The 24162-nt window shown below is 44.3% G+C and overlaps 1 protein-coding gene across 12 annotated transcripts; it reads left to right on the top strand.

Annotated features, from left to right (window-relative positions):
• The first annotated feature begins 814 nt into the window (after positions 1–814).
• On the top strand, positions 815–20784 carry pou2f1b (POU class 2 homeobox 1b). 12 transcript variants are annotated; one of them, XM_060039222.1, is made up of 16 exons: positions 815–1104; positions 6280–6345; positions 7073–7161; positions 7992–8084; positions 8603–8776; positions 9248–9377; positions 9779–9870; positions 10527–10700; positions 11060–11201; positions 11484–11629; positions 12322–12507; positions 12928–13030; positions 13204–13525; positions 14131–14231; positions 14409–14686; positions 14722–20784. In XM_060039222.1, exons 1-15 carry the CDS (start codon positions 1059–1061, stop codon positions 14681–14683), a joined length of 2139 nt encoding a protein of 712 aa, XP_059895205.1. In that variant the 5' UTR covers positions 815–1058; the 3' UTR covers positions 14684–14686; positions 14722–20784. The 12 variants fall into 12 exon arrangements, with proteins under 12 accessions (XP_059895205.1, XP_059895199.1, XP_059895195.1 ...); XM_060039212.1 differs by lacking the exons at positions 14409–14686; positions 14722–20784 and having other exon boundaries at positions 816–1104; positions 9755–9870; positions 14131–14267; XM_060039210.1 differs by lacking the exons at positions 14409–14686; positions 14722–20784 and having other exon boundaries at positions 816–1104; positions 9755–9870; positions 11475–11629; positions 14131–14265.
• Positions 20785–24162: the final 3378 nt, after the last annotated feature.

The following is a 24162-nucleotide window of genomic DNA, read 5'->3' as shown; positions in this document are numbered from 1 at the left end:
GCTAAAACAGTGTTTGGGTTCAAGTAGGTAATGCTGCAATAACCACACATTGCAAAACCTTCTATTTGTACTGTGATTTCTGTATCCTCTCTAAAGATATATATATATATATATATATATATATATATATATATATATATATATATATATATATATATCAGCAATTGCTAGACCAGGATCCGGAAATGGGGCCAGTAGAATGTAGGATAAGTGGGTCAACCAACTTAACACACATCTGGGATACTGATCTTAAATTGCTGCTAGGCAAACCTCATAGATTGAAAGACATAGGCACCAGGTAGGCATATGCATTATTAATAATTATTGATAAATTCTAGTTGTGATTTGGAGAAAACAGTTGAACACTATATTATATAAGTCTCATGAAATATTTTTTAAAGTCCGAGCTTAGCCAGCTCTATAATCATACAAGGCTGCGCCTTTTCAACCACTTTAATTTTCTGTTTGAATGTTTTGTATCTTTATTGTTGGTAGACCTATATTGGATACATTGAAGCCTAACTTGTAAGCCTTCCTTAATGCTCTTATTTTATTTACAAATATAAACGTTTATATTAAAAAAAACAAAAAACGTTTTAATTAACCGATCACATATCACCTTGTTTAGTTCTAACCCACTTTCTATAACATAATTGATCTTATAAGGAAATTGCCTGAATGTAGCGCTTGCAGACTTGCATACGGCACCCATTGTGACAAACCACTTAAACCAACTTTTGTGATAGAAGACATCGCATACCTTTCCTAACGTACCACCCGTTCAAACTCAATCGTGTGTGCGTGTGTTTGCGTGTGCGTGGCCGTGGGTTTTTGTGTGTGCACGTGTGTGTGTGTGTGTGTGTGTGTGTGTGTGTGTGTGTGTGTGTGTGTGTGTGTGTGTGTGTGTGTGTGTGTGTGTGTGTGTGTGTGTGTGTGTGTGTGTGTGTGTGTGTGTGTGTGTGTGTGTGTGTGTGTGTGTGTGTGTGTGTGTGCGTGCGTGTGCGCGCGCGTGTTTGTGTGTACACCTCGGGGCTGGGATTTCGTGTTAAATATTCAAAATGGCGGACGGAGGAGCAGCGAGTCAAGATGAGAGTTCAGGACCAGGTAATCATTACAGCATTTTACATATTCATACTCATATTCAAACTCTCTAACCTCCATCTAAAATGCACAGAATAAAGGCGAGGAGAGGGTGTTCGGACTAAAAATGTCTGCCTACACGTTGTCCGAGTTTGTGTACAGCTAGTTGTAATTTGACAGAGGAGGAAACGGCTATTGCAGTGCGACGGCAAATAACAGGGGAAAACATGCCTCCCTTTGTGTGTTTAGTCCGATGTACGCCGCTACATATTCATACCTCTGTCGACAAATACAATTTAGCATATTTTATTAGTCATCGGTCGACGAGAGCGTGGTTGCCTCGCGTCCTATTAAACCATTTCACAAACACAATTTGATGTAAATCGGGCTGCTAGCAGGCTAACATTAGCTCGGCAGCTAGGGCTAACCAGGTCGGCTTTGTGTTGATGCGCACAGTGGTGGCACACAAGCTTTTGAAAGAGGTTTGCATATTCATTTTTTGGTGAGCGCGCAGTGGTTGCGCTTCAATGTTTGCGATCGTATTTATGAGGTGAAACTGGTTCACATACAGCGCCAGGCTCAAACGACACTCTTGTTAGGATTCAGCGCGATGTTTTTTTTTTTTTGTAGCTGTTCGTTTTTTCTTTCAGCCTTTTGTGCTCGATGCAGGCTCTGTAGAGCCTGTTGTGTTATTCATGTGGGCCTCCGCCGAACACACTGCGGAGTTCAGCATGTTCTATCCTCCTCTCCTGTTCTCTCGCTCGCATTTAGTGTTGAGATAGATAGCGAAGGGTGACGTTAGAGAATGACTCAAAAACCCTACTCTTTGCCATAATCCGGTACCTTTTTAATTTGTGTGGAGATTTTCTGTCGGATCAGTTTTTCATTCAACTTCAATGCCATGAAAAAGTGGTAGCTGTTAAGTGAAAGACAACTATTATTAGAGCAGTTTCAGTCAATACTTTTATTTTCGTTTTAGTTGTACTGGTCACCAACAAAGGGAATACTATAATTTTTCCCTGGTGTTTTTGTTTACGCTTACATTGTTTATACATTAATCATCCGATACTTCAACTTATTTCAATGCTTTATATTATTACTTTTGTCTAAACACAACCACTCTCTGCAGTTGAGGCGTTCATTGGCGTATAACTGTCAACGTATGGTCACATCAGTTATCAGAATTTGAATAGGGGTTCAACAGTTGTACCTGGGTAGTTTCCTTTTGGTCTAGGGAGGGGTAGTTAAGCCTACTTTCCGAAGCCCACAATAGCAAGCAGGGCTTTCTCATTCACTCTTGTCTAAAGGCAGGACAAGACATGGCTTGCAGACGTTACCACATGCATCCCCCCTCCCAACGCTACAGTTTGAAACCTGGGCTAAAACAACCAGCGTTGAATCAGATATGGATACACTGCTCTTGGCTGTATTTACTCAATTACCGCAACTACTCTGTGCTTTATACAGTTTGTCTAAATGTTTGCGGTCACATACTTTGTATTTGTTTTCCTGTTATTTGTCCATACCTTATTCATTACTTTCTCAAGGCACTGAAAAGATGGCAATCCTTGGTTCATCTGTAACCATTTGTGTACATGATTTATTGGGTAAATCTATGTTGCATAAATGCAACCTCCTTAATGGAAATAGGGCAGCTTTTTTTCCAACAGTAGATAAATGCCCCCCCCCCCTGCCATAAATGTGCAAATGTCCAAAAACGTTATGTTTACAGTAAGGACATTTTCCCTCACACATTAGGATCAATTCTTAAATGTTGTAACTCTTCTAGTTTCTTTTTTTCAAAGACTAATTGTGTCATCCTCCGACTTTACTCTTTTCTCATTTAATCAGTTTTACAGTTCCACCCTTATTCCATCCGTGGAGTTCCATTATGAATATTCATTAATGTAAACAGAGTTGTCATGAATAATGCATCATTCCCTCTAATAGATTCAGGTCTTGGCATCTGAAAGTATTGAGAAGCACTACATGAAGGCTCTGGTTAGACGAGCTGTCTGAGAGTGGAGTTTGAGAATCTAACTAATAGGGTCACAGCCACTTCTCGACTGTAACAAAGTTGAGTGTCATCTAAGGCACATTTTAACACTGTTTTATTCTGAGCGCAGAGAGTACAGCTGAAATCCGTAGCGGTGACAAAGCACACAGGCAGTCGGATCAAGAGTCTCTTTTAGAACACAACAAAGCATGCCACCCACTCAAATTTGTTTGGTTTTTCAATCCATGCCATTTATTACACCTTGATCGTCAGAGAGAACATATGCACATTTATTATTTGGAATTTAAGTACTCTGTGGGAGAATTTTGGCAAATGGATATTGTCAGTCACACTTAAAACTACTTCTTATGAACTACTGTGTACCCCAAACTCTTGGGAAAATATTTTAGCAGAGGTATTAGAAGATTCTTATGGTTATTCTAGGCAGCAGGAATTATTATTGGTTGTTAAATCAATAAGCTTATTCTTGTTTGTAGGTGTAAAAAACGCATATCATCCATATGATATAAGGGTAAAAGACGTGGTAACCAATTGTAACGGAGACGCCCAAACCAGAAACATAACATATTATGTGGAATCATTCTTATTTTTTTCATCATCAAAGTATGTTTAGTAAACTTTTTAATGCCTGACCACAAACACTTCATGATGTGTAGGACTCTTTACACTCTTTGATCAGTGAAAGAATAGTATCCTCCTGACAGCTCAACATTTAACGCATTTCTATTCGGCCAGATAGATGGACTTGTAAATGGGAGCAAGAGAAGTGGTTTTCCCCTCCACTTCAACATGGTTGGTTGAGTTGAATGTGGAGGTGCTAATTATTTTTTTTCTTCTCTCATCTCATGCTGAAACTCTCTGCCCATGTTAACGTCGCTGCCATATACCGCCGGCCTTTCAATGTAACGGCACTAATGAGCTAGCTATTTAAAATTCTCTTTGCAGGATATTTGTATAATGCATTGTTCCGTAGCAGCCAGCAGGGCTTTCAGCCCAGAGTTCAGTAGCAGCAAAAGTGAGAGAAACATCTTGGTAGAAAAAGGTTTGGATTTTTCTTAGCACCTCATCCTTTCCATTCTTTATTTCCTGGAATAATTGCTTGTGTGTTGGCATTGTGTGAAGGTGACAAATAAATAGTTGGCCATCTCTTTTACAACTTTCACTTACTTTTTCCAGAGCAATACCTTTTGCCCTGTGTCCCGTCAGGAACAGCAGCCTTCTCTCCACTCGTCTCCACTCTTGAACAGGCAGAATGTTATTCTTTTTCTAGTGGTGATACTTAATGTGTAGGTGTTTTGTACTATTATAGGAGGGGTCATGAAGGTTAGCAACAGGTTTTGCAGTGTACTTCCTCTATCTGTTTGTTACCGTTTGTCTCCTGCAATCTCGTTAAACAGTGAGGTATCTGGGCTACACTGTGACAACTTCGCCTTGTCAACTGGGCTGCACAAGCCTGGTGTATCGTAATGGCTTGGTACAGAGGAATTGGCTTTTACTGGTGTTGGCTGTCTAGAAGCTGTGTTGTCCTTCAGTCTAGTTAGTTGTTCCAGGCAGAATAACAATGAGTCCGATGGCGGCGTAGCACCACGGCAGCCTTGTCTCCCTGTCATGTTAACTCTCAGAACATGTTTAAAATGAATTTTAAAAGGCTGGGAAATGAAACACTAATGGAATTTAAAGCTAATCTAAATATGCTAATCTCCAAGCACTTCATAAACATTGCCAGCGGAAAAAACCCGACGCCCACTCTCTGTAGTTACTCACTGTGGGAATGCTTTAGCCACAGGGGGTCCAGCAGTAATGACAGACTTGTGCTGGATTAATGTGCAGTTATTTATTTCCATTTGAGCGAGTCCCCCTCTGCCTCCCCTCATTCCCCATTAATAGTTGGGCCCAGTTTCCATGGCTGCGGGAGGTGCTCGGCTCGGGCAGCCTGAGACATTCTATTAGCGCCGTCGCCGACGTGCTCAGACCCCGTCAACAGGCCCTACGCTGCATTCTGGGATATCTCCAACCCTTTACCTGCTCTTAGCTAATTACTTCTTCTTTTTTTTTGCTTTGCACTCAAGCAATAATTGGTCTTTGGCTGCTGCTTCCTGGGCCCGCACGATGGCACCGAGTGCTGTTTGTATCACTTTTTCCTCCCGTGTCCTCCTTATTCTGCCGGTTTTTTTATCGTCCTCCAAAAGCCATCCAATTAATATGCTAATGAGCTGATAAATATTTATAGCGGTTTAAATTATGCAGAAAGCTTTCGGAGCCTGGTGTGAAATGCGTTGCTCACAGGACTTCAAAGCCTTGCATCGCTAACGAGGCTGGGGCAGATTTGCATACGGCTTTAATCAGCTGAATACTGATTATGCTTCATTATAGTTTGAGGGAGGGGGCGGGGGAGGCTGCCAGCTGCACTTGTCGTTAGTTTCATTCCTTCGACCAGAGGGAGAGTGCGAGAGGGAACTTTTACTGAAGTCGTGACAATCTTGGCACATATGAGAGGGCGAAAGAGAGAGACAGCGAGAGGGACCGAAAAAGGGTGTGTGTGTGCAAAGTAGGGTCTGTAATAGTGGGGGAGAAGAAAAGAGAGTTGGGAGAGCAAAGCCAAGGGGAGCTGTTTGCCTAAACCCTCTCGGCTTTCCCAGCTTGCATATCCTAGTGTTGCTCAGTGGACCGTGAGGTGGACACTGCCGCTGTGTCTGTGTGCAGCTCTAGCTGTGTATTAGACTCTGCTCGCTGACCACTGGAGAGTGAAAAGAGAGGGAGAGAAGCAGGTGGAGGGAGTTTTCGGACTGTGGCTTTGCCAAGCACAGGCTGTTTTCTGTAGCTTGTGTTTCGCACGGTTGCAGGAATAACGGTTGGATCGGAAGCGGGTAAGTTTGTTAATCGTTTGGCTGTTTGTGTGCGTTTCTTTTTTAGAAGGTTCGATGGTCTGACATATCAAGGTATTTTAGACGGGAGACTTGGCGACTCTATTCTCAATGGGCAGTGTTGTTGCATATCAGTAGAGGGCATTGTGGTCCAAGAGGTGTGAGGATGTTGATGGGACTTGTGCTTATGTTAAAAGTGATGAGGGCAACAGGAGGAATGTGTGTGACTTGGGTCAAGCCGCTGTGCCTGAACACCCGCAGCCTCTGTGTTGTGTTGTGACGAGGTCGCTCATTATCCCTCTCGTTCACCTCTTGCAGATTCTAAAATGAGTAATCACTCGCAAACGACTAAATGTGCAATGGCGAGTGGTGAAGGAAACACAGGTGAGTGATCACAGCTCTTTCTCCTCTTCTTTTTTTCGAGCTACGTTTACAAATTGTCAACAGGTTGGGGAATTGGAAACTGAAATTGGCCATTATTTTTTTGAGCAAAAGTGAAACAGTCCGTTTGGTGCGTTGCACTTGAACTTCTCTTGTGCTTGCTCATTATGGAAATTAAAAGTATGGCAGCCGTCCAACCTACTTGTTACACAATCGTTTTTTGGTAATTTAAATGTTTCGACCACAGAGCCTCTTTTGGTCACTGTTATCAGATTCAATGTCCCCTCTTTGGTGCTGGTGGACTAAATCTGTAATGTCCATTAATGAACATAGATTGGATCATTTAGGGCAGTCTCAAACTATACATTATTGTGTAATGATTTAGCTGCATGGTATTGCATGATGTTGATATGATATGGAGGTTTCATTGTCCTTCAGCAGTTTACAGGTGAATGCACCCATGGCACATCCTTTACACAAAGTAGAGTTCGATTTGACATGAAGTTATACTTGGATAAACCAATTAAGTTTAATTCAATCTACGTAGCAAAGGCCAGCAGGACATGGCACAGTATAGCATGATTCCTAAGAGTCCAGACAGCATGAAGGTTCCCTCTCTTACCCCCATAACATAATTCAGGATCTTTTATAACCCCCGATACACATTTCACTGTTGTTATTTTTGAACTTGACGGTATCGTCGTTAACGAGCAGAATCTCTTTTCCTCAGGAGCCCAGACAAATGGACTGGACTATTCGAGGAGCATACCAACCACATGTGCAATCACTAACGCACACGCACAAGCCCTCCTCCAACAGGTAACACACGCACGCGCGCAAGTGTACACCCACACGGTTCTTTAGCAAGAGTGTCGCATATAATACTATTCATTACATTTATTATAGTTTGTACAGAATCAGGGTTAGACTGTGACTGTTTTTCCACTTTTTCCATAAAGGCTACATTCAAGGTTTAGACTGAAGCGTAATTGTTACACTGGAGGTAAAGTATAAAGTTTGAATATGGACATGCTGATGCGCCCAACCAGGAAGACTTTATTGAAATTAGCCTGGCTCTCTGGGTGTCGCCTGGCAACAAGGCAGATTAATCAACCCTGTATGCTAATTAGCTGCTTTGCGGTTGCTCGGAAACAGATGTCGGAGAATATGCAAATCTATGCAGAATTTACATGCACTGCATAACAGTTATTTTAATTAGCATCTCAACTTCCCCCGTCTCAAAAGGCTGCAGTAGTTTTTTTATATATTTTTTTTTTCTACACTTTCTCACTACGATAATCCTTTTCTCTCTTCAGAAATAAAAAGCCTTATGCTGAGAGCACTGTTATACTGGAAATATGAGATAACTTTAACGTTATCTCTCAATGCCAATACTATTGGGACAGCGGCACAGAATTCCTCCCTTCTCAATTAAATTTCCCCAGCCCGTGGTTTAATTAAAACCTCAATTTAATTAGATTATTTTAATAGGCCTATGCTATTGTTTGATGCTACAAAACAGTGCTTTAACCGCTTTATCGGGTTGACTCTCGGTGTGTGTGTGTGTGTGTGCGCACGTACGTACATACATGCGTGCGTGTGCGGAGGCTGTGCTCTAAGTCCTCCACTCTGTGCTCTGCCCCCACTAGTCAATGTCAGAAGACACAGCTCTTCCGACCTCCGTCCAGCAGAATGCGTTGCCTCAGACCCAGCTAATGCTGGCAGGGGGACAGATAGCGGGAGTAAGTGGCATGCCGACTGGTCAATTGAATAGCAAGGCCCCGCCCGTGCATCTGGGCTCAGATCGATCACACGGTCTCTGACCCCGATTCCCCGGCGAGGGCCGTCTTCTCCCATCACCCACTCCATGTCCGGGCGCTTCTCCTTGGCACCGGCCGGAAGATGGACATTGTCCACGTTCTGGGACGCTGATGCTGTCCCTTCAAAAGCTCCATCCCGCATTGTCTGGATTTCATCACTGTCCTCCTCATTTCTGATCTCGGGTTGACTCTGTGGCTGTGATGGAGAGGCGACCTGTCTTGTCACTCATGTTCTGTAGACGCTCATGACGCTCTTCATGCATGTGGTCCAGTGTTTCCAAGCTCAGCCGTACCGGGTTCACTTCCATTAGCCTGACCTCTGCGTAGCCCGCCCGTCTCCATATGGTCTTGTGTGTGTGTGTTGTCTCGCGGTCGAACTCTGTGGTGAAACTCTTAAAGCGATGAGTTAAGCCATTAACTCTCCTCCTTTCTCCCGCTAGTTGACCCTGAGTCCAGCGCAGCAGCAGATGCTGATCCAGCAGGCCCAGGCCCAGCTCCTGGCTGCGGCCGTGCAGCACTCAGCCAACCAGCAGAACAGCACCACGGGGGCCAGCATCTCAGCCTCCGCTGCCACGCCCATTACCCAGCTGTCCCAGCCCATCCAGATCACCTCGGTAAGGGAGCCACTCGCACACACTCACACACTCACTCATTCACTTGCATGTCTTGACTTGGACCTCACAAAATTTTACTAAAGGTATATGTATTAGGTTTTGGCGGTCGTCTATATTTTCGCCTCTATACTGGTTCTTCTAGATTGTCCAATTGCCAGGGAGTGGCGGGAGGAGGGGTGGGGGAGTTATATCAACTTAGCAATACCAAGTCTTCATTTTATTTAAATTCCATGGACATCGAGTTGACGATAACTCCTAAAAACATTCACAAGTCAACGATATGAATGCACGGTGGCATAGTGCAATATTGGACAGTCTACGAGCGCTCAGTTTATATTACTGCGTAGGAAAAACAAATTGTCGATCATCCCTTCAAGTATACGATCCATGTGCTTGCATGTGTTTTTTCACTCGTCAAACGGTGCTGGCCATTTGAGTTAGTGGCGGTTCTGATTGTTGGTGTCTCCGCAGCAGCTTCAGCAGCTTCAACAGCAGAACCTGGGTATGCCCCAGTATGTCCTGGTGCAGCCCGGACACCACATCGCTACGTCACTGCAGCCCACACAGTTCATCATCTCACAGACGCCGCAGGGCCAGCAGAGTACGTAGCACTCCCCCGGGGTCTAGGAAACGCACGCCTCCTAGTGGCTGACGTGCTATCGACAGGAATAATGATGCATTTCGAAGTGTGTAGCCCTATTTGTTTTGCCACGGTAAACAGCTCAAGGTAAATAAGATTGCGGGAGAATTGCACATAATACAAGATGCATATCGAAGTAAAACTAGAATAAAGATCAGATACATTGCAATACTAAAATACTGTACTTGTAAAACCTTTTGTAAATATAGTAAAGTATTACATGCAAGTTTAAGTATTGCTCTTTAATGAGATAAATTGCACTTTATTCATTTATTTACCCCTAGTAGGGAACCAGAAGCGAGCACATGCATATATGAACACATCCTGACTGTTTGTAGGTCTGCCTTTCTTTGACTCTGCAGCGCTCTTGCAAGGCACGAGTCTTTTAACTCAACTACCTCAAAGCCAAGCCAACCTCCTGCCGTCTCAACAGAGCATCTCTCTGACCACTCAGGTACCTACCTCTGGGCTGCTGTCCCCCCCCCCCCCCTGTCAAAGTGTGTTGCCTATGTGGGGTTTGTGGTGCCGCCAACGAGCCTGTTCCAGTGATCCACGGCTCCTGCGTCAGCGGCGTCTGTGTTCTCCTTGAAGACGGCCCGTCGGGAATAGGCTAGCTTAGAGAACAACGTCACCGAGGTCTACTTTGAAGTCCTTTTCATCGCGCTGCCTTTTTGATATGGCTCACTAAAAGGCATTTCCATAGACATTTCAAAGCTTTTATGTCAAAGCCGTGTTCCCCAGCTTTGTACCGTCAGGATGCGGGGTACGCATTTTCTTTTTTGTGATATTGAGATGAGCAACACTGTTTTTCATGCGATGCCACAATATTGACTTTGTGGTGTTTAATTATTCAGTGCACATGAGGTCATCTTGATAACTGATCTAGTAATGTGAATATGGGATGACCTCACCATTTCAGTAGGCTAAAAGAATTGTAATAACTGCAGAAAGGTGGTTGACATATTGTGAAGAGGCATTTCAAGAACACGTAATAAGTGTCAAATTGCACTGATTGAATTAGCTTTACGTGGTTTTGACATTGATGTAACGCATCGCGAGTCCACGGTTATCATGGACCGTAACGATAACGATAACGGTTTGTGCTTTCAGCCTGCAACACCAACCCGTACGATAGCATCCACCCCTCTCCAGTCCCTCCCCCACAGCCTGACCCCCCCAAAACGGCTGGACACCCCCATCCTGGAGGAGCCCAGTGACCTGGAGGAGCTAGAGCAGTTCGCCAAGACCTTCAAACAGAGACGCATCAAGCTAGGCTTCACGCAGGTACGGACTGCGGGCATTCAGCTCACTATAATGGAAATAATGGAGCCAGCTGTAATGGAAACGTATTGTTAAACATATTCTTCCTGTTTGGAAACCGTCTATAATGTTAATGGCTTGCAAAGTTGCTTTATCTATGAATATTTCTATGCATCTATCACTAAGAATCTTCATATTGATAATGCAATTATTAAACCCCGGGCAAAATATCAATTTTCACCACTAGATGGCATCAAGTATGAGTGATGAGTTTAAATGATCCACTTTTATCACAGAGCTAATTATACTTTGCATAGGGGCCAGCAGGTCCCTCAGTGCATCTGCTATTTCCCAATGCCTGTCTTTCCTTCTCTCCAAACCAGGGGGACGTGGGCCTGGCCATGGGGAAGCTTTATGGCAACGACTTCAGCCAGACCACCATCTCCCGCTTCGAGGCCTTGAACCTGAGCTTTAAGAACATGTGCAAACTCAAGCCCCTGCTGGAGAAGTGGCTCAACGATGCAGGTTGGTGACCGAGGTCAAAGCTCTACATTTCGTGAATCTGTGCGTGTGTGTCCCACTCTTATCCCACAACTACTCCCCAACCAATCTATACCATCTATACCAATCTATACCATCGGTCGACTACGGCCAGACTTGTGTGTATTGCCACCTCAAAGTTGGCACCTCTTTGGTAGGTCTGTCTAACTTGAAAGATTTCCCGGCCCTGGAAAGGTCCTGGCGGATCAGTTGCCTGCTTGTCCTTTACCTCTCCCTCCGTCCCTTGTGCCCGTGCTGTTTGTGCAGAGAACCTGTCGTCTGACCAGTCCCTGTCCAGCCCCAACGCCCTGGGCTCCCCCGGTCTGGGCATCGAGGGCCTCAACCGCCGGCGCAAGAAAAGGACAAGCATCGAGACCAACATCCGCGTGGCCTTAGAGAAGAGCTTTATGGAGGTAAGAGGCTCGGTAGGCATGGACTGTAGCAGAGTGAATACAATCTTTTTTTTTATTCAAATGTTACTACTTATCTTTACTTGTAAAGTGTTTGTTTTAACATTGTGTTTTAATATTTTGATGTTGATTAGTGTCGTCAGGCAATCTAAAATGAGCTTGAATATAAGCCAGAGGGGAAGAGCACACCTGACTTGGAACAGCCTTCGTGGACTATCCTGGGTCTTTTTGTATTTTTAATTGCCTTTGGCAGATGGCACTGATGCGGCAGAACATTCTACGCATCAATGATGTGTTATTGCTCGAACAGATTGGACCGCTTTCTTCTCATTCAAATCAATTAGGACTCGTATCATCCAGGCTGGGACTGAGTGAATGATGCTGTGGTTTACACACCATCATTCTGTGGGTTTTATGTGACCTGCAGACTTGAGCTTTAATAGTTATGTACGTTGCCCCGCTCAGTTCTTTTTATTAAAAAGGCAGCCAGCATCGATTTTTATAAGTCGGTAATTGGCATATTAAGTTCCAGACAATGTATCCGTTAATTAAACAAACTATCTGAAATGCGATGTCTCCATTTGTGTGTTGGTCAGATGGCGTTTGTGTGGGTGTATGTGCGTGCCTGGCAATGTGAGGTTTATTGTCGGTCCCAGACTTACATGGCGTCTCTGGCTTTTTTTCTCCTCTTCAAGCAAAACCAAAAGCCTACATCGGAGGAGATCACCATGATCGCCGACCAGCTCAACATGGAGAAGGAGGTGATCCGGGTCTGGTTCTGCAACCGCCGTCAGAAGGAGAAGCGTATTAACCCCCCCAGCAGCTGCCACTCTGTGGGCCACACCCCCATCAAAACCATCTTCAACCCCAGCAGCCCTCTGGTATGAACAGTCTCCTCGTATGGTGCAGTAGAATGCATCATGGGACAATTTTGCCCCCATTTTGAGAAAGGAGTTCATCCTGAACAAAAGTTAACGTGCCATAGCCCAGGCTAATCAAAACTCGACAACGTCTCCCCATAATGTCGAATCATTTCACAATTAATAACTTGGCGATCAACCAAACACCATCGCGACCGACATTCCTATGCTCCTGTACGTCCAAATTGGAGGTACACGTTTCTGCCACTTTGTGTCTGGTTGCGGGTGTTGCCATCGGTTTGCCCTGAAAAGATCGGTTGCATAAAAGGTCTTTGGGGTTGTCGGCAACACCTGCCTGCGCATCACACACACGGAATGCGGGGGAAACCTGCCTTGATCGCAATGTTGTTTCTGAATGTCCCTCTCCCCCCTCCTGCCTAGGTGGCCAGCACAGCAAGCCTTGTGAGCAGTCCTACTCTGACCACCCCCTCCACCCTGACTGTAAACTCAGTGATGCCCCTGTGTAGCACCAGCGTCTTCACAGGTGCGTGTCTTTTCCGTGTGCGTCTGACTCGGACATGTCTAGCCATTATAGCTTTATGACCATTATGATTATAAGTGGCTCTATGGGGAATTCTGGATTGGCGCTTGTGTTGTGTGCGTTTGTGAATAACCTGCTGTATCTCTCCATACCTCCCGCCTCTTCTACCTGCAAAGGCACCACCATGGGCATGACCAACACGGCCTCGGTCATCTCGACCACGCCCATGGTGACCACCATGGCCAGCTCGCCGGTGCTCAGCCCGTCAGTGGTGAGCCTTCACTCGGAGGCGAGCAAGGCCAGCGGCCACGAGCACATGGTCATCACGCCCACGTCCCTCGCCGCCACGTTCAGCGGCGGCGGCCAAGTGATGGTGTCTGCGTCCGGGCTGTCGGCCGCCCTGCAGAACGCCGCCCAGTTGCCCAACAGCTTCGCCGCCATTGCCGCCGCAGCCGGACTCAACCCGGGGCTCATGGCGTCCTCCCAGTTTGCGCCGGGGTACGTGACACGCCGTGCCTCTCACACGCAGCTTTCCCTTATGCTTTCTGCAAATGTGCATTAGCTAAGATTTCAGGGTTGGAAAGAGAGAGGAAGAGGGCACGTTTTAGAAAAATAATCTGCTCCCTTGCTCTCTTCCTCCTAAGCTGTCGAGAGGTGTCCCATTCACCCACCACTGATTGACAGGGAAGATAGATTCCTCAACCAAATCAGGGCACAGATGTCCTGATCGGTCAGTCATTATTCTGGAGCGGTCTTAAACGTCTCCATTCAGAGGCAGGCAACCGCAAACGGATATTCCCCAGAGCATTTCATCTTTTATCGGCAGACGGGAAGGCACTTCAAATAAAACCTCCTAAATCGTCTTCAGTGTACACGTGATAATGTACACACTGAAGGTCCGTTATGGAGCTGCAGAGAGGAGGATGCAGCTTAGTGTAAGGCTATCCCTCCATCCCTGGTATTTTATCATTGCCATTCTTTCCTGTATGTTATGCCGTGTAGGAGCAGGTGTCATGTGACTATGATATTAATCAGCCGGCTCCAGGTGAGTGCTGTGTTGACGCGGTCTTCTCGCTGTGTGCTGACTGTTTCTGTGTCTACAGGGGGGCGCTGCTAAGTCTCGGCCCGGGTGGTCTCGGAGGAGCCCTGGGTCCCACCCTCATGAGCAACAGCACCCTGGCCACACTGCAAGGTGTGTGGAGTGGCAAGTAACTTTAAATTACTCTCCATTCGACACTCGGACATCCCCCCCCCCCCCCCCCCCCCCATAATGTACACACAACGCATCCATCAACAACATGAGCCTCCCCTCGCCCCTCCAGGCCGTCAGGTCCTCTGCGCTGTGCCGCTCCCTCTCATGCCGTTGTCCTCCTGCCCACAGCTCTGACCTCCGGCGGCAGCCTGCCCATCACCTCCCTGGACGGCAACCTGCTGTTCGCCAACACCTCGGGGGCCAACGCGCACAACCTGGTGACGGCGCCACTCTTCCTCAACCCCCAGAACCTGTCGCTGCTCACCAGCAACCCCGTGAGCCTGGTGTCGGCCGGGGGGGCGGGCGCTGGGGGGGCCCTGCAGCTCACCAGCGACGCCCACCACCAGGCCACCGCCGCCGGCATGCCCGCCTCCACCATCACCACAGCCTCCAAGGCCCAGTGAGGCCTGCCCGGGCACCCCCCCCCCCCACCCCCACCCACCCCCAACCGGAGGCCCCTCGTAGCGCGCACTGCCCCGGGGCCATCCCACGCGCCCTGTGCTGTGGGGCCACAGGGGGTCACAGGGGGAGGCGGGGGGAGTCAGAGTTAGATTGACATCGGCTCGACGCTTCAGCCCGGCTTTTCAATCCTCCTTCTTCTACTCGTCCGTTCCTCCAACCCTCCCCCCACCCACCCCTGTTGAAATGTCATTGTTTTCGCTGCCACCAAAAATTGTAGTCAGCCTCTAACCCAGGTGAGACAGTCGTTGTCTTTCGTTTTTGTTTTCCTGCTACAGTGTCACACACACCGTAGCCAGACTGTTTTACCACAGACTCCCGCTCCAAGCCCAGAGTCACCGTGGTACCACTGAGCTGTTTGTCTTGTTCACTTTAATTTTTTTGTGAGTGTCTGTGTATGTATATCTATATAGATATAAACTATGTATCCTTTCTAATTCAGAATTAGCTCTGGAATACTTTCTAACCAAAAATTCATGATTATTTCTTTTTCAACTTTCTAACCACCAAATTGTTAACCATTAACAATACTCATCACTAAAGGGGGCTTGTGCGTCCCCCAAATAATAGTTTATCTATCGGGTACTGTTGGACAGACCCTTACCAAATTCATATCAAAGTTATGTCTTCTAGGACGTATGATTTAGTTGTTTTTTATGTTTTTCTTTCATATATCTTTTTTTTTTTTTTAAGAACGTCTAAATCTAATATCAACCTACGATGAATCGTTCAACTCCTATATCACTTTCTAACTGTGGTTATAAGGCTTTAAAAACGAGTAATAAGTGGCCGATGTGACGCTTGTTGCTTTAAGGGTGCGAAGGAGCAGACGTGTCCCTTCAGTCCACTCTGTCTGTAAACACTGAGCTCTACACGCCGCAGCAGTGGCGTGACCGCCACCCGGTTGGCTTCTGTTTGTAAACTGGCCGTCTGTGCGCCGACCATAGACACTGATCGGGGCTCGACTCCTCACGTCGAGAGCTTTAAAGCGGCGCCGCACACAAGCGGCACGTTCCGAACGAGGGTGTCGACGAAGAAATATTATCGAATTATTGTCATTATTATTCTTAGTTGATGATCGTGGTGGTTGAACTGTCGGGCTTCAGTGGGTGTGTGTGTGTGTGTGTGACCGGGTCCCCACAGGGCCCCCAGTCGCCAGAGGGCACAGGCTGTGCTGCAGTCGGCACGGAGGGCCACGATCATCACACTAACACATTGGGTAGGTGGGTTGTTTTTTTGTTGCCTGTTTTTTTTACGTACCGTCGTATCTACTTGTGCACAGTATCTGTACCAAAAAAAAGGAACTGGATCATTGAGCTGCAGTCTGCCTGTTGTATGAGGTGTGAAAAATCTGTTGGCGTTTTTGTTTTTTAACGGTCCTTTTTTAGGCTGCAGTCGTTTGACTGGCTTACTTCAAGAAATACCAAAAATATTTGTTAAAACAATTGTGTAGTTTAGCATAGCCTAGTCGATATATTTATTAATACAAAATTTCTCATTGTCTGCAAACTATAGAAATGCAATATTTTGATCATTTTCCAAAGATAACTTTTTAAGTTTTTTTCCTTGCTCAGCTTTTAATTGGCAGCACAAATTACCAAATATGGGTTTGGCAGGTCGGGGCATGAGGAAGCGGTTTCCTTCCGCTTAGTTTCTATAAATAACCTGGGTGGGAATTTTTAATGGTTTTATAATTTTGGGCCCTCTTTAATCTTGTTCGGTTCTCTCAGATTCCTACAGTGAACGTGGTCTAGGCCATTTTTAGTAGCGGTTTTGAACTATAATAACGCTTTTAGGAGAACTTGTCAGTTTTCGGTTGGATTTTTAAGTTTTCCAAAAGAAAAATAAGAGAAAATCTAGCCATAATACAAAAGCTTAAACCAAAGTGGTTTTTTTCATGCGCTGGTGTGCCTCCGATAGCACGCATGTTACTGTTGACCGTCACTCCCATGCCTCCGTCAACCCCCCCCCCCCTCTTTCACTCGTACTTGCGTTCTTCGGTGGTTGTTGTTGCTGCTTAATAAGGACCACAGGAAGAAAACTTAGCTTTAACCACTTGCTGCTTTCAGCGTCTATGAAAGCCTCGTCTGTTGGCGGGAGGCCTGCATGACCTCCTATAGCTTTACCGCTGCATCCTGGGGAAATTCAGGTGCCGCGGACCAGCCCCCCCCCCCCACTGTGAGAGTGCAGGGAGCAGCAGATCAGTCTCCAAACCTGTCTTGGAGACCGCCTGCGCCACCCCTTCCCATTCCCCAACGTGCGTGTCCCTAAAGAGACACAGCGGTAGCTCGCTTGATTACACCTGCTAAACCACGCTTGTACCATGCCAAAGTATCTGACCCGACCTGTTGGACGAAGCCGTGCGGATAATGTGCTGCACCTTCAGCCCCCTCCTCCTCCCTATCCCTTCCTAGAATCTCCTCACAATTTTACTACTGCTAAAGAGGAGTCAAATTAACAGCCACCGGTGGTTATTCAAAACACTTGATCGCAGTGAAATGTGTCCATTGAAGTCCTTCTTTCTACTGGCAAATTACTATTGTCTGAATATACCTCAGCAGCACTTAGACGCAAGGTTCTTTACTAGAAATGTCTTGGCTGGAGAAGCGGTGTGGAATGTACAAGCACTGTCTGGCTTGCCATTTCGAAATTGATAGTGAACCACGAATAATAATTAAAAAAATACTAAGACAACTTACTACTGCTATTTTCTAGGACTACTATTTATGAGGTATTTCCAGGTTAAACTGTTATTTTGCGATCCTTCTTGCCAAAGTGATAGCCTCTCTCTCCGCAGCCTGGCCGGTGTCTTGCTGCTCACGTTTCTGGCTCCTCAGACCAGCGTAGGCTCTGAGGACCGGCCCTCTGTTAGTGTTGTTTGTACCCAAGAGTTTGAAGAGTGCGCTAGCAAGGTGTACCCAGTAGCCATCGTCACCATTGGGTTGTTACTGAAATATTTATCCGAGGAACGACGTAAGAATTCGATTTCTTTTCTCTTTTTTTTTCTCTCTTCATTCTATACATATAAATATATATATATTCAACACATGTAAGATATATTCATATTTTATATTTGAACCAGTATGTTATCAAGACTGAATGTAGTGTTTATCATTCGTACTAAAAAGAAAAAAATCTTCCCCTAAATACTTCCTTTTTATTATTGCAAAATTAGCAGAACTTTTTTTGAAAACTGTTGACCAAAAAAGAAAGTACAAGAAGACTTGAGAACATGCTTGTGTGGGCAGTGGGCACACAGGAGCCGCTGCCAGTTCTGTCTGTCTGTGTTAATAGGTGCAACCTTTTCAGTGGCAGTGGTGTGTAAAGCCGTGCTCTGATTGGACGCACTGCATGGAAGTTGGGAAGATGGAGACTCACAAACCATCCTCGTTCTTAATCTCAGTTTTATATAGTTTGAGTTGTTCTTTTGAGCTCTCGTGGACTTGATTTGCCGTGTCGTCTTTAACAATCATTCGATTTTTATTATTTTTTATTACTTTATGCCTTTAATTGTTTTGTATAGTGTCTGTGTGTGTGAGGGCAAGATCACTGGCTTACTTCGTTTGAAAATAACAAAAAAATATTAACTATCATTTATGCCTTATTGTTATGTAGTAGACAAACGCATTGTAGCATTGTTGTTGATGTGTGTCTGCGGGGGAGCTGCCCCATCTGGTGTAGGGACCAGCTAGTGCATTGTTTTCACTGAAACAGTTCAATGTACGATGGGCATTTTGTGTGCTGTCCTGACGTGATTGCGTTGCAACCTATAGTTGTATAGGTGTGACTCCAAACAGGCAGCAGATGCCTGTGTAAAAGCTTTACTAATAACTCCAGCAGGTGTGTGTGTGTGTGTGTGTGTGTGTGTGTATGTGTGGGAGCGCAAATAGGGAGGGCATCCAGCAAACCATTATGGTGCACCCCCCCCCCCCCCCCCCCCCCCATCTTCGAAGATGTGTTTGAGGGATGTTATACAACTGAAATGAGAACCTGCCTGTCTTCATTAAACCAAACAGTGGGTTCCCCTACCGAGTTCTTTTTAAGTTTTGGCTCGACTCGTTGCAAAGAAAAAGATTATTTTGATAGGTCAAGGTCTGTTTTTCTTTGTTTTTACTAATTTGGTTTCCACTCTGTACTGAATGTTTGGTCTCGCGCAAGGAGCCGCCGGACATCGCCGTCGCCTGAATGCTTTTTGATTCGGTCGGGAATTCAGTGATCACTTTTCTAACGCTAAATGATGGATCGTTGTGTCTCTTTTCAGTAGGCCAAGACGGTACCACTTGGCTAGCCGCTTTACCGTTGGTTTAATGTTCAAAAGGTGGGAAACCTGTATGGCAAGGGAGCTGTTGTATACCTCATTTCTATCATGAAGAACGAGTCAAACTTGCTTTAATCTGTAGTAATAATAGTGATATAAAAAAAAGAGAAAAAAACTAAAAATAACATACGATATCGTTGGAGAAGCCCACGCGCCTGCCAGTTATAGAAAGGGGTTGTGAGATGCCTTCACCAGGGAGAGACTGTACATACCAGTATCGCTTGTTATTTTTTTTTTTCTAACCCCCCCCCCCCCCCTCGAGGTCACAAGTAAACCCTCTCATGGTTTACATTTATTTTTTCAAGCAGTCTTTAAAAATGTTTTATTGTAAGATATATGTATATAATTTATTCATTTTATTTTTATATGCGTCAGAGCAAAACCACACGCCTTGCTTAAAATATTTTTGGTTATGTTTTGTGTTTTTAAGTAGTGGAATGCTTTTCTATGCCCCGCCCACCCTATATAACATATATTCCTATGATTTGACAATCCTTTCTTGTTTGATTCCGTTATGGTACATGTATAAGTCTCCCTGGGTGATTCGTATGTCACAGCTCTGTTTGTAGTGCTCTTTTCTGTGGTAACAACATTAACCAAAGACTAATAGTGATTGTATGTGGAAGTACCTTTACCCCTCCCTGGCTTCCGGCCACTGCTTGACATCACATTGCAACCCAAGTGCCCATCGGTGTTGGTTTAGCATTTTGAGCCCAGAGACAGTCGTGTCTGCTGACATGGGAGTGGTACAGTTAGGAGGCAGGGTGGGTATTCATGGGCTTCTCCAGCAGATCAAAAGTAAACCAATCCGGTGATGGCTGCGTGATATTTGTTAATACACACTGAGGGTTAATCCTGTGCACACTGTAAATGCTCAGGACCTAATATCTGTCTGTCTTCATCGCTGTTGCTATAGGTTACTTTTTGTCCCTTTCCTAAAGACCTTACCCCATAGATGCTCTGTCGCTGCCTCTTCCGTACACACTGCGTCTGTCTGTGGTCCCCCCCCCCCCCCCGTACACTGTATTCCCTAGCGTGCTCGTCGTGATCCCGGGGTGCACGTCTTGTCGGTTTCCCGCAGAATTCTACCGCTTCACTCTTGTTGTCCAAGCTCCGCTTTTGACCTCATGTCTCTCTTGTGTCTTGGGGGGGCTCCGCTGTGACACTATGCATCACGATGCAGCACCCTGCCGGAGCTGCGTCCCACTGGCTCACGGGGCACCTGACTTCTGGCCCCGGCGAGTTTCGGTGACGCCGTTTTTTTGTTGTTTTTTTATCTCAAAGCTATTGTTACACGTGTGGTCGCAGGATCTCACAAGCCGATATCCCAAAGCAAAAATCCAAATATTTAACTTTTGACAAATGCAGATACCAAAGATGACTCTGTTCTGTGTCTCTTGATCTCTCTCGGTCCTTCAACCCACAGCTTGTGTATTAAGAGACAAACCCAGCACTGGCTTTTGTCATAGCCTCAGTAATTCCAAAGCTTAGATGTATATTTTGGTATATTTCTGAGAAACCTAAGTGGGGGTTAAAAAATGTCTGTTCAACTTCTTGTTAGTCGTATCTCTTTTTTCTGTCACAGCATGGAACTAATTGCAGAACTGTCTTACTCTTGGTAGGTTAAAGAAATAGTATTTTTGTATGTTTTTGGGTGTGTTGTGTGTATGTGCGTGTGTGATATCGGTCCCCATCCCAAGTGAACATGATTAAAAGAATAAGAAAAGAGTATAAGAAAAGAAAAAAAAATAAGGTAAACATGTACATATTTCTTCTGTTTGTGTATCTGGAGGGGAAGGCATTCTGTAAAGGCATTGCGTTCTCTGTTGGTGAGTCGGGGCCGAAACTAAAGGAATGGCTCCCAGTTCTCATTTTCTCTTCTAAATCTGAATCTGACTGTCCATAGAACTCTAAATACCCACACTGTCGTCGTGAACCTGAAACCTGAGTCTTTCGGTGTCACTACGGATGCGAATCCTGCTCAGCAGAAATAGAAGGGAGGGAGACCCCCTTCTGATGCGACCACAAAAGGCCTTCAGGGTCGGAGACGTAGAAAAGGAAGCTTGGGTAGAAACCGTATGTGAATCAGGATACGTAGTCGATATTTTGATGCATTTGTCTGCTGTATTTTTTTTGTTTTTTTATACACATATAAAGATCTTTTACTGTAAACTGTACAGTTCTCTTTTGTTGTCAACATCATTAAACCATTTTCAAAGTGTTTTAACAGGTTGTACCGTGTTTTAATGGTTCTTATGCAGGAGTATTGTATGTATAGGCCTACATGGGAACGGCCAAAAGAAGATTCAAGAGGATAGCTTTACAGAACATTCAAATTAAAAGGGAAATAAATTGGAAATGCATGTCCAACTAAAACCAAGCGTAACTGCAGACGTCAGCGATGATGCAACTGAGGGGCGGCCCTACTGGAAGCCAGCGACTCATAGGCGTCCATGGTGCTGATGCGATTTGACTGGGGAGAGAAATACCCATGTTGAGGAATCAGAAAAAAAATATGTCAGAAAACACTTATTTTTACCAAGAAATGGACCAACCTTGTATTTATATTACCTATTATATATACCATATATTGTACTGGTGTGAGCCTACTGAAGTGATTGAATAATCAAAAATGGGGTATTGCCACAAACCCAAGTTGTTGCTTGTCTAAACATGTTACTTCCTCTGTACACCACATACCCTTCAGGTGTCTTCAAGGGGAGACTTGGAACAAGAGAATTGTTGCTTACCCCATCAACTTGGCGCTTCTTTTTCTTACGAGATTGTTTCTAGAAAAAAAATTGTGTATTTCATCATTTGGGTTCCTAGGAGATGTTTGAGACTGGTATATGTTCATATACTTTATTTGATAAACTTACAATTTCTTGTAATTCAATGACAGGCTGACCCACATTGCCCCCTTCGCTTTGAAGATCCTAGAAATTAAAAAAGATTAAATCATATCTGAGATAAGAATGTAGCCCGTAGGTGCCCTTTGAGCATTCTTGTCTTCAATGTTTTTTGTGTTTTGTGCTCATTTGGTGTATGTAATCGCTAACTCCAATCCAGAATGAAAAACTAAATACAATAAATGTGGGCCTACATTTCAACTCAGGATTAGCAGCTAGTGTTGTGGAGAAAAGTTTTGGTCCGAAAGTGTGGAGATGAGTGGGTCGGGCTTAGCTCAGGAGGTAGGGCAGTTGTCTTGAAACCAAAAGGTTGCTAGTTCAATCCCCAGCTCCTCCTAGCTGAGTGTCCCTGAGCAAGACACTTAACCCTGACTGCTCCTGACGAGCTGGCTGTCGCCTTGCATGGTTTACTCTGCCGTCGGTGTGTCAATGTGTGTATTAACTGATGTAAGTCGCTTTGGATAAAAGCGTCTGCTAAATGCCATAATTGTAATTGGAGAAAAAATGTACTTACCGTTTGTTTAGGAAAATACTGAAAAGTTTAGAACATTTGATTAGATGAGAAAACTCACAGAAAAAGTTAAAAAAAAAAATCATTTTGACAAGTGTGCACATTTCAGTTTTAACAAATTGACCGGGGAGGGTTCCATTTTTATCTCAGCCTGTTGGTTAATTCTTATCTCAGCCTGTTGGTTATTGCCAATGAAATTAGAAGTTGAAACATTGAAGTTGTGCTGAATCTCACCTTGATATTGAAAAACAGGGCTGTCACAATAATGCAGTAAAAAAGGAGAATCCCGTCCAGCATGTAACAGACAGCAGGGTCATTCAAATAGGCCTCTGATGGAAACACAAGGAAATACTTAAACTATGGCTAAAATAAGTATGTGCATGTAAATGTCAATTCTCTTGCTTTTGGGAAATGTAAGCGTAAGTAACGCACACCTGCCTGTTAAAAAAAGAGGACTTCCTGTCACAAAGGGCTACATGGCCTGCTATTTCACTGAGGCCGTTGTGGTGAAGCCTGCTACGTGACAACTTGGCCATGGATACTGAATATGTGCTTAATAATTCGAAATGGGTTTAATTTCCATGGCCATATTTTATTACATCCAAAAATTAATTATCTAACAATTCACAAAGGTGGTGTCGGTTAATTCCATCTATTTTTTGTAACATGAAATTGTATTGACTTTAACTACAGATTCTAACTTGTTTATGACACCTACAGATATTTAGATTGTATGTTCCTATATTTGATGTATTTTATCTGAAAATTATATGTCCATAGATATATTATTGTTGCTTTATGACACTTTAATACTTATTGCTAGGTTATTAATGGTTTTATACCCTTATTTAGAATAATAATTAATAGAAATTACAATTTTCCAGAAAATGTAGAATATTAGCCATATCTAAGTTTTGATTTTGTTCAGATTTCTCTTCTTTAAAATTTGACATGCAGTCCGCATGTCAAAATTTGAGTAGCGTATTGCTACTCACATCATTATAGGGAAATGTTATTCAATTACATGCACAGAGGTTTTGAGTGTGTCTTTGATAATTCAGATTAATCTAACAAACAATAATATATAAAACATCTATTTTAAAGTTTTGTCCTGTTATACATATCCTCCATGATTTCAATTTATTATTTATTATTGATTGTATGCATGCCCTCAGCTCTGATCATCTTTTGTCGATCGGTGGATTTTTGTTATCTGTCATTTATATAGGAGGAAACGGTTAAGTGATGTGTAATTCAGTACACTGAAAGGAAATTAAGTTGACTAGATATTCATGTGTCTAACCGCCAAGACGTATACGCACGCAGCAAAATAAATCGTTAGTTCATTGTATATTTAATTCATAAATTAATCAAATATATTCATAAATATGTTCATACATTGAAGCCCTTTTGAGTGCGAGAAAAGCGCTATACAAATACAATGTATTATTATTATGATCATTATAAATCCTGTACGCAAAACTGCAAACTAACTCAACAGAAATATGTATTGGAAACATATTATTTAATTTAAAAGGAGGTGCACCTACCTGTTGAATAGATGAGCATCAACACAACGAAAAGCCCCATCATATATCTCTGTGTGTTTGTCATGTTGCTATCTTAACAAGCAGGCTACGATAATGTCTTTCTCCCCTATACGATGTTGAAGACTTTGTGGTGCAC

The sequence above is a fragment of the Gadus macrocephalus genome, chromosome 20, assembly GCF_031168955.1.
Source record: "Gadus macrocephalus chromosome 20, ASM3116895v1".
NCBI classification, from domain to species: Eukaryota; Metazoa; Chordata; class Actinopteri; order Gadiformes; family Gadidae; genus Gadus; species Gadus macrocephalus.
The sequence above is the reverse complement of the archived record's forward strand: the minus strand, read 5'-3'. Positions and strand labels throughout refer to the sequence as shown.

Bases quoted from the DNA above. Each gene is read 5' to 3' on its own strand.
- pou2f1b (XM_060039222.1), top strand. From the start codon at position 1,059: ATGGCGGACGGAGGAGCAGCGAGTCAAGATGAGAGTTCAGGACCAG. The intron at 1,105-6,279 runs GTAATCATTACA...CACCTCTTGCAG, and splicing joins AGATGAGAGTTCAGGACCAG to ATTCTAAAATGAGTAATCAC. The intron at 12,508-12,927 runs GTATGAACAGTC...CCTCCTGCCTAG, and splicing joins TCAACCCCAGCAGCCCTCTG to GTGGCCAGCACAGCAAGCCT.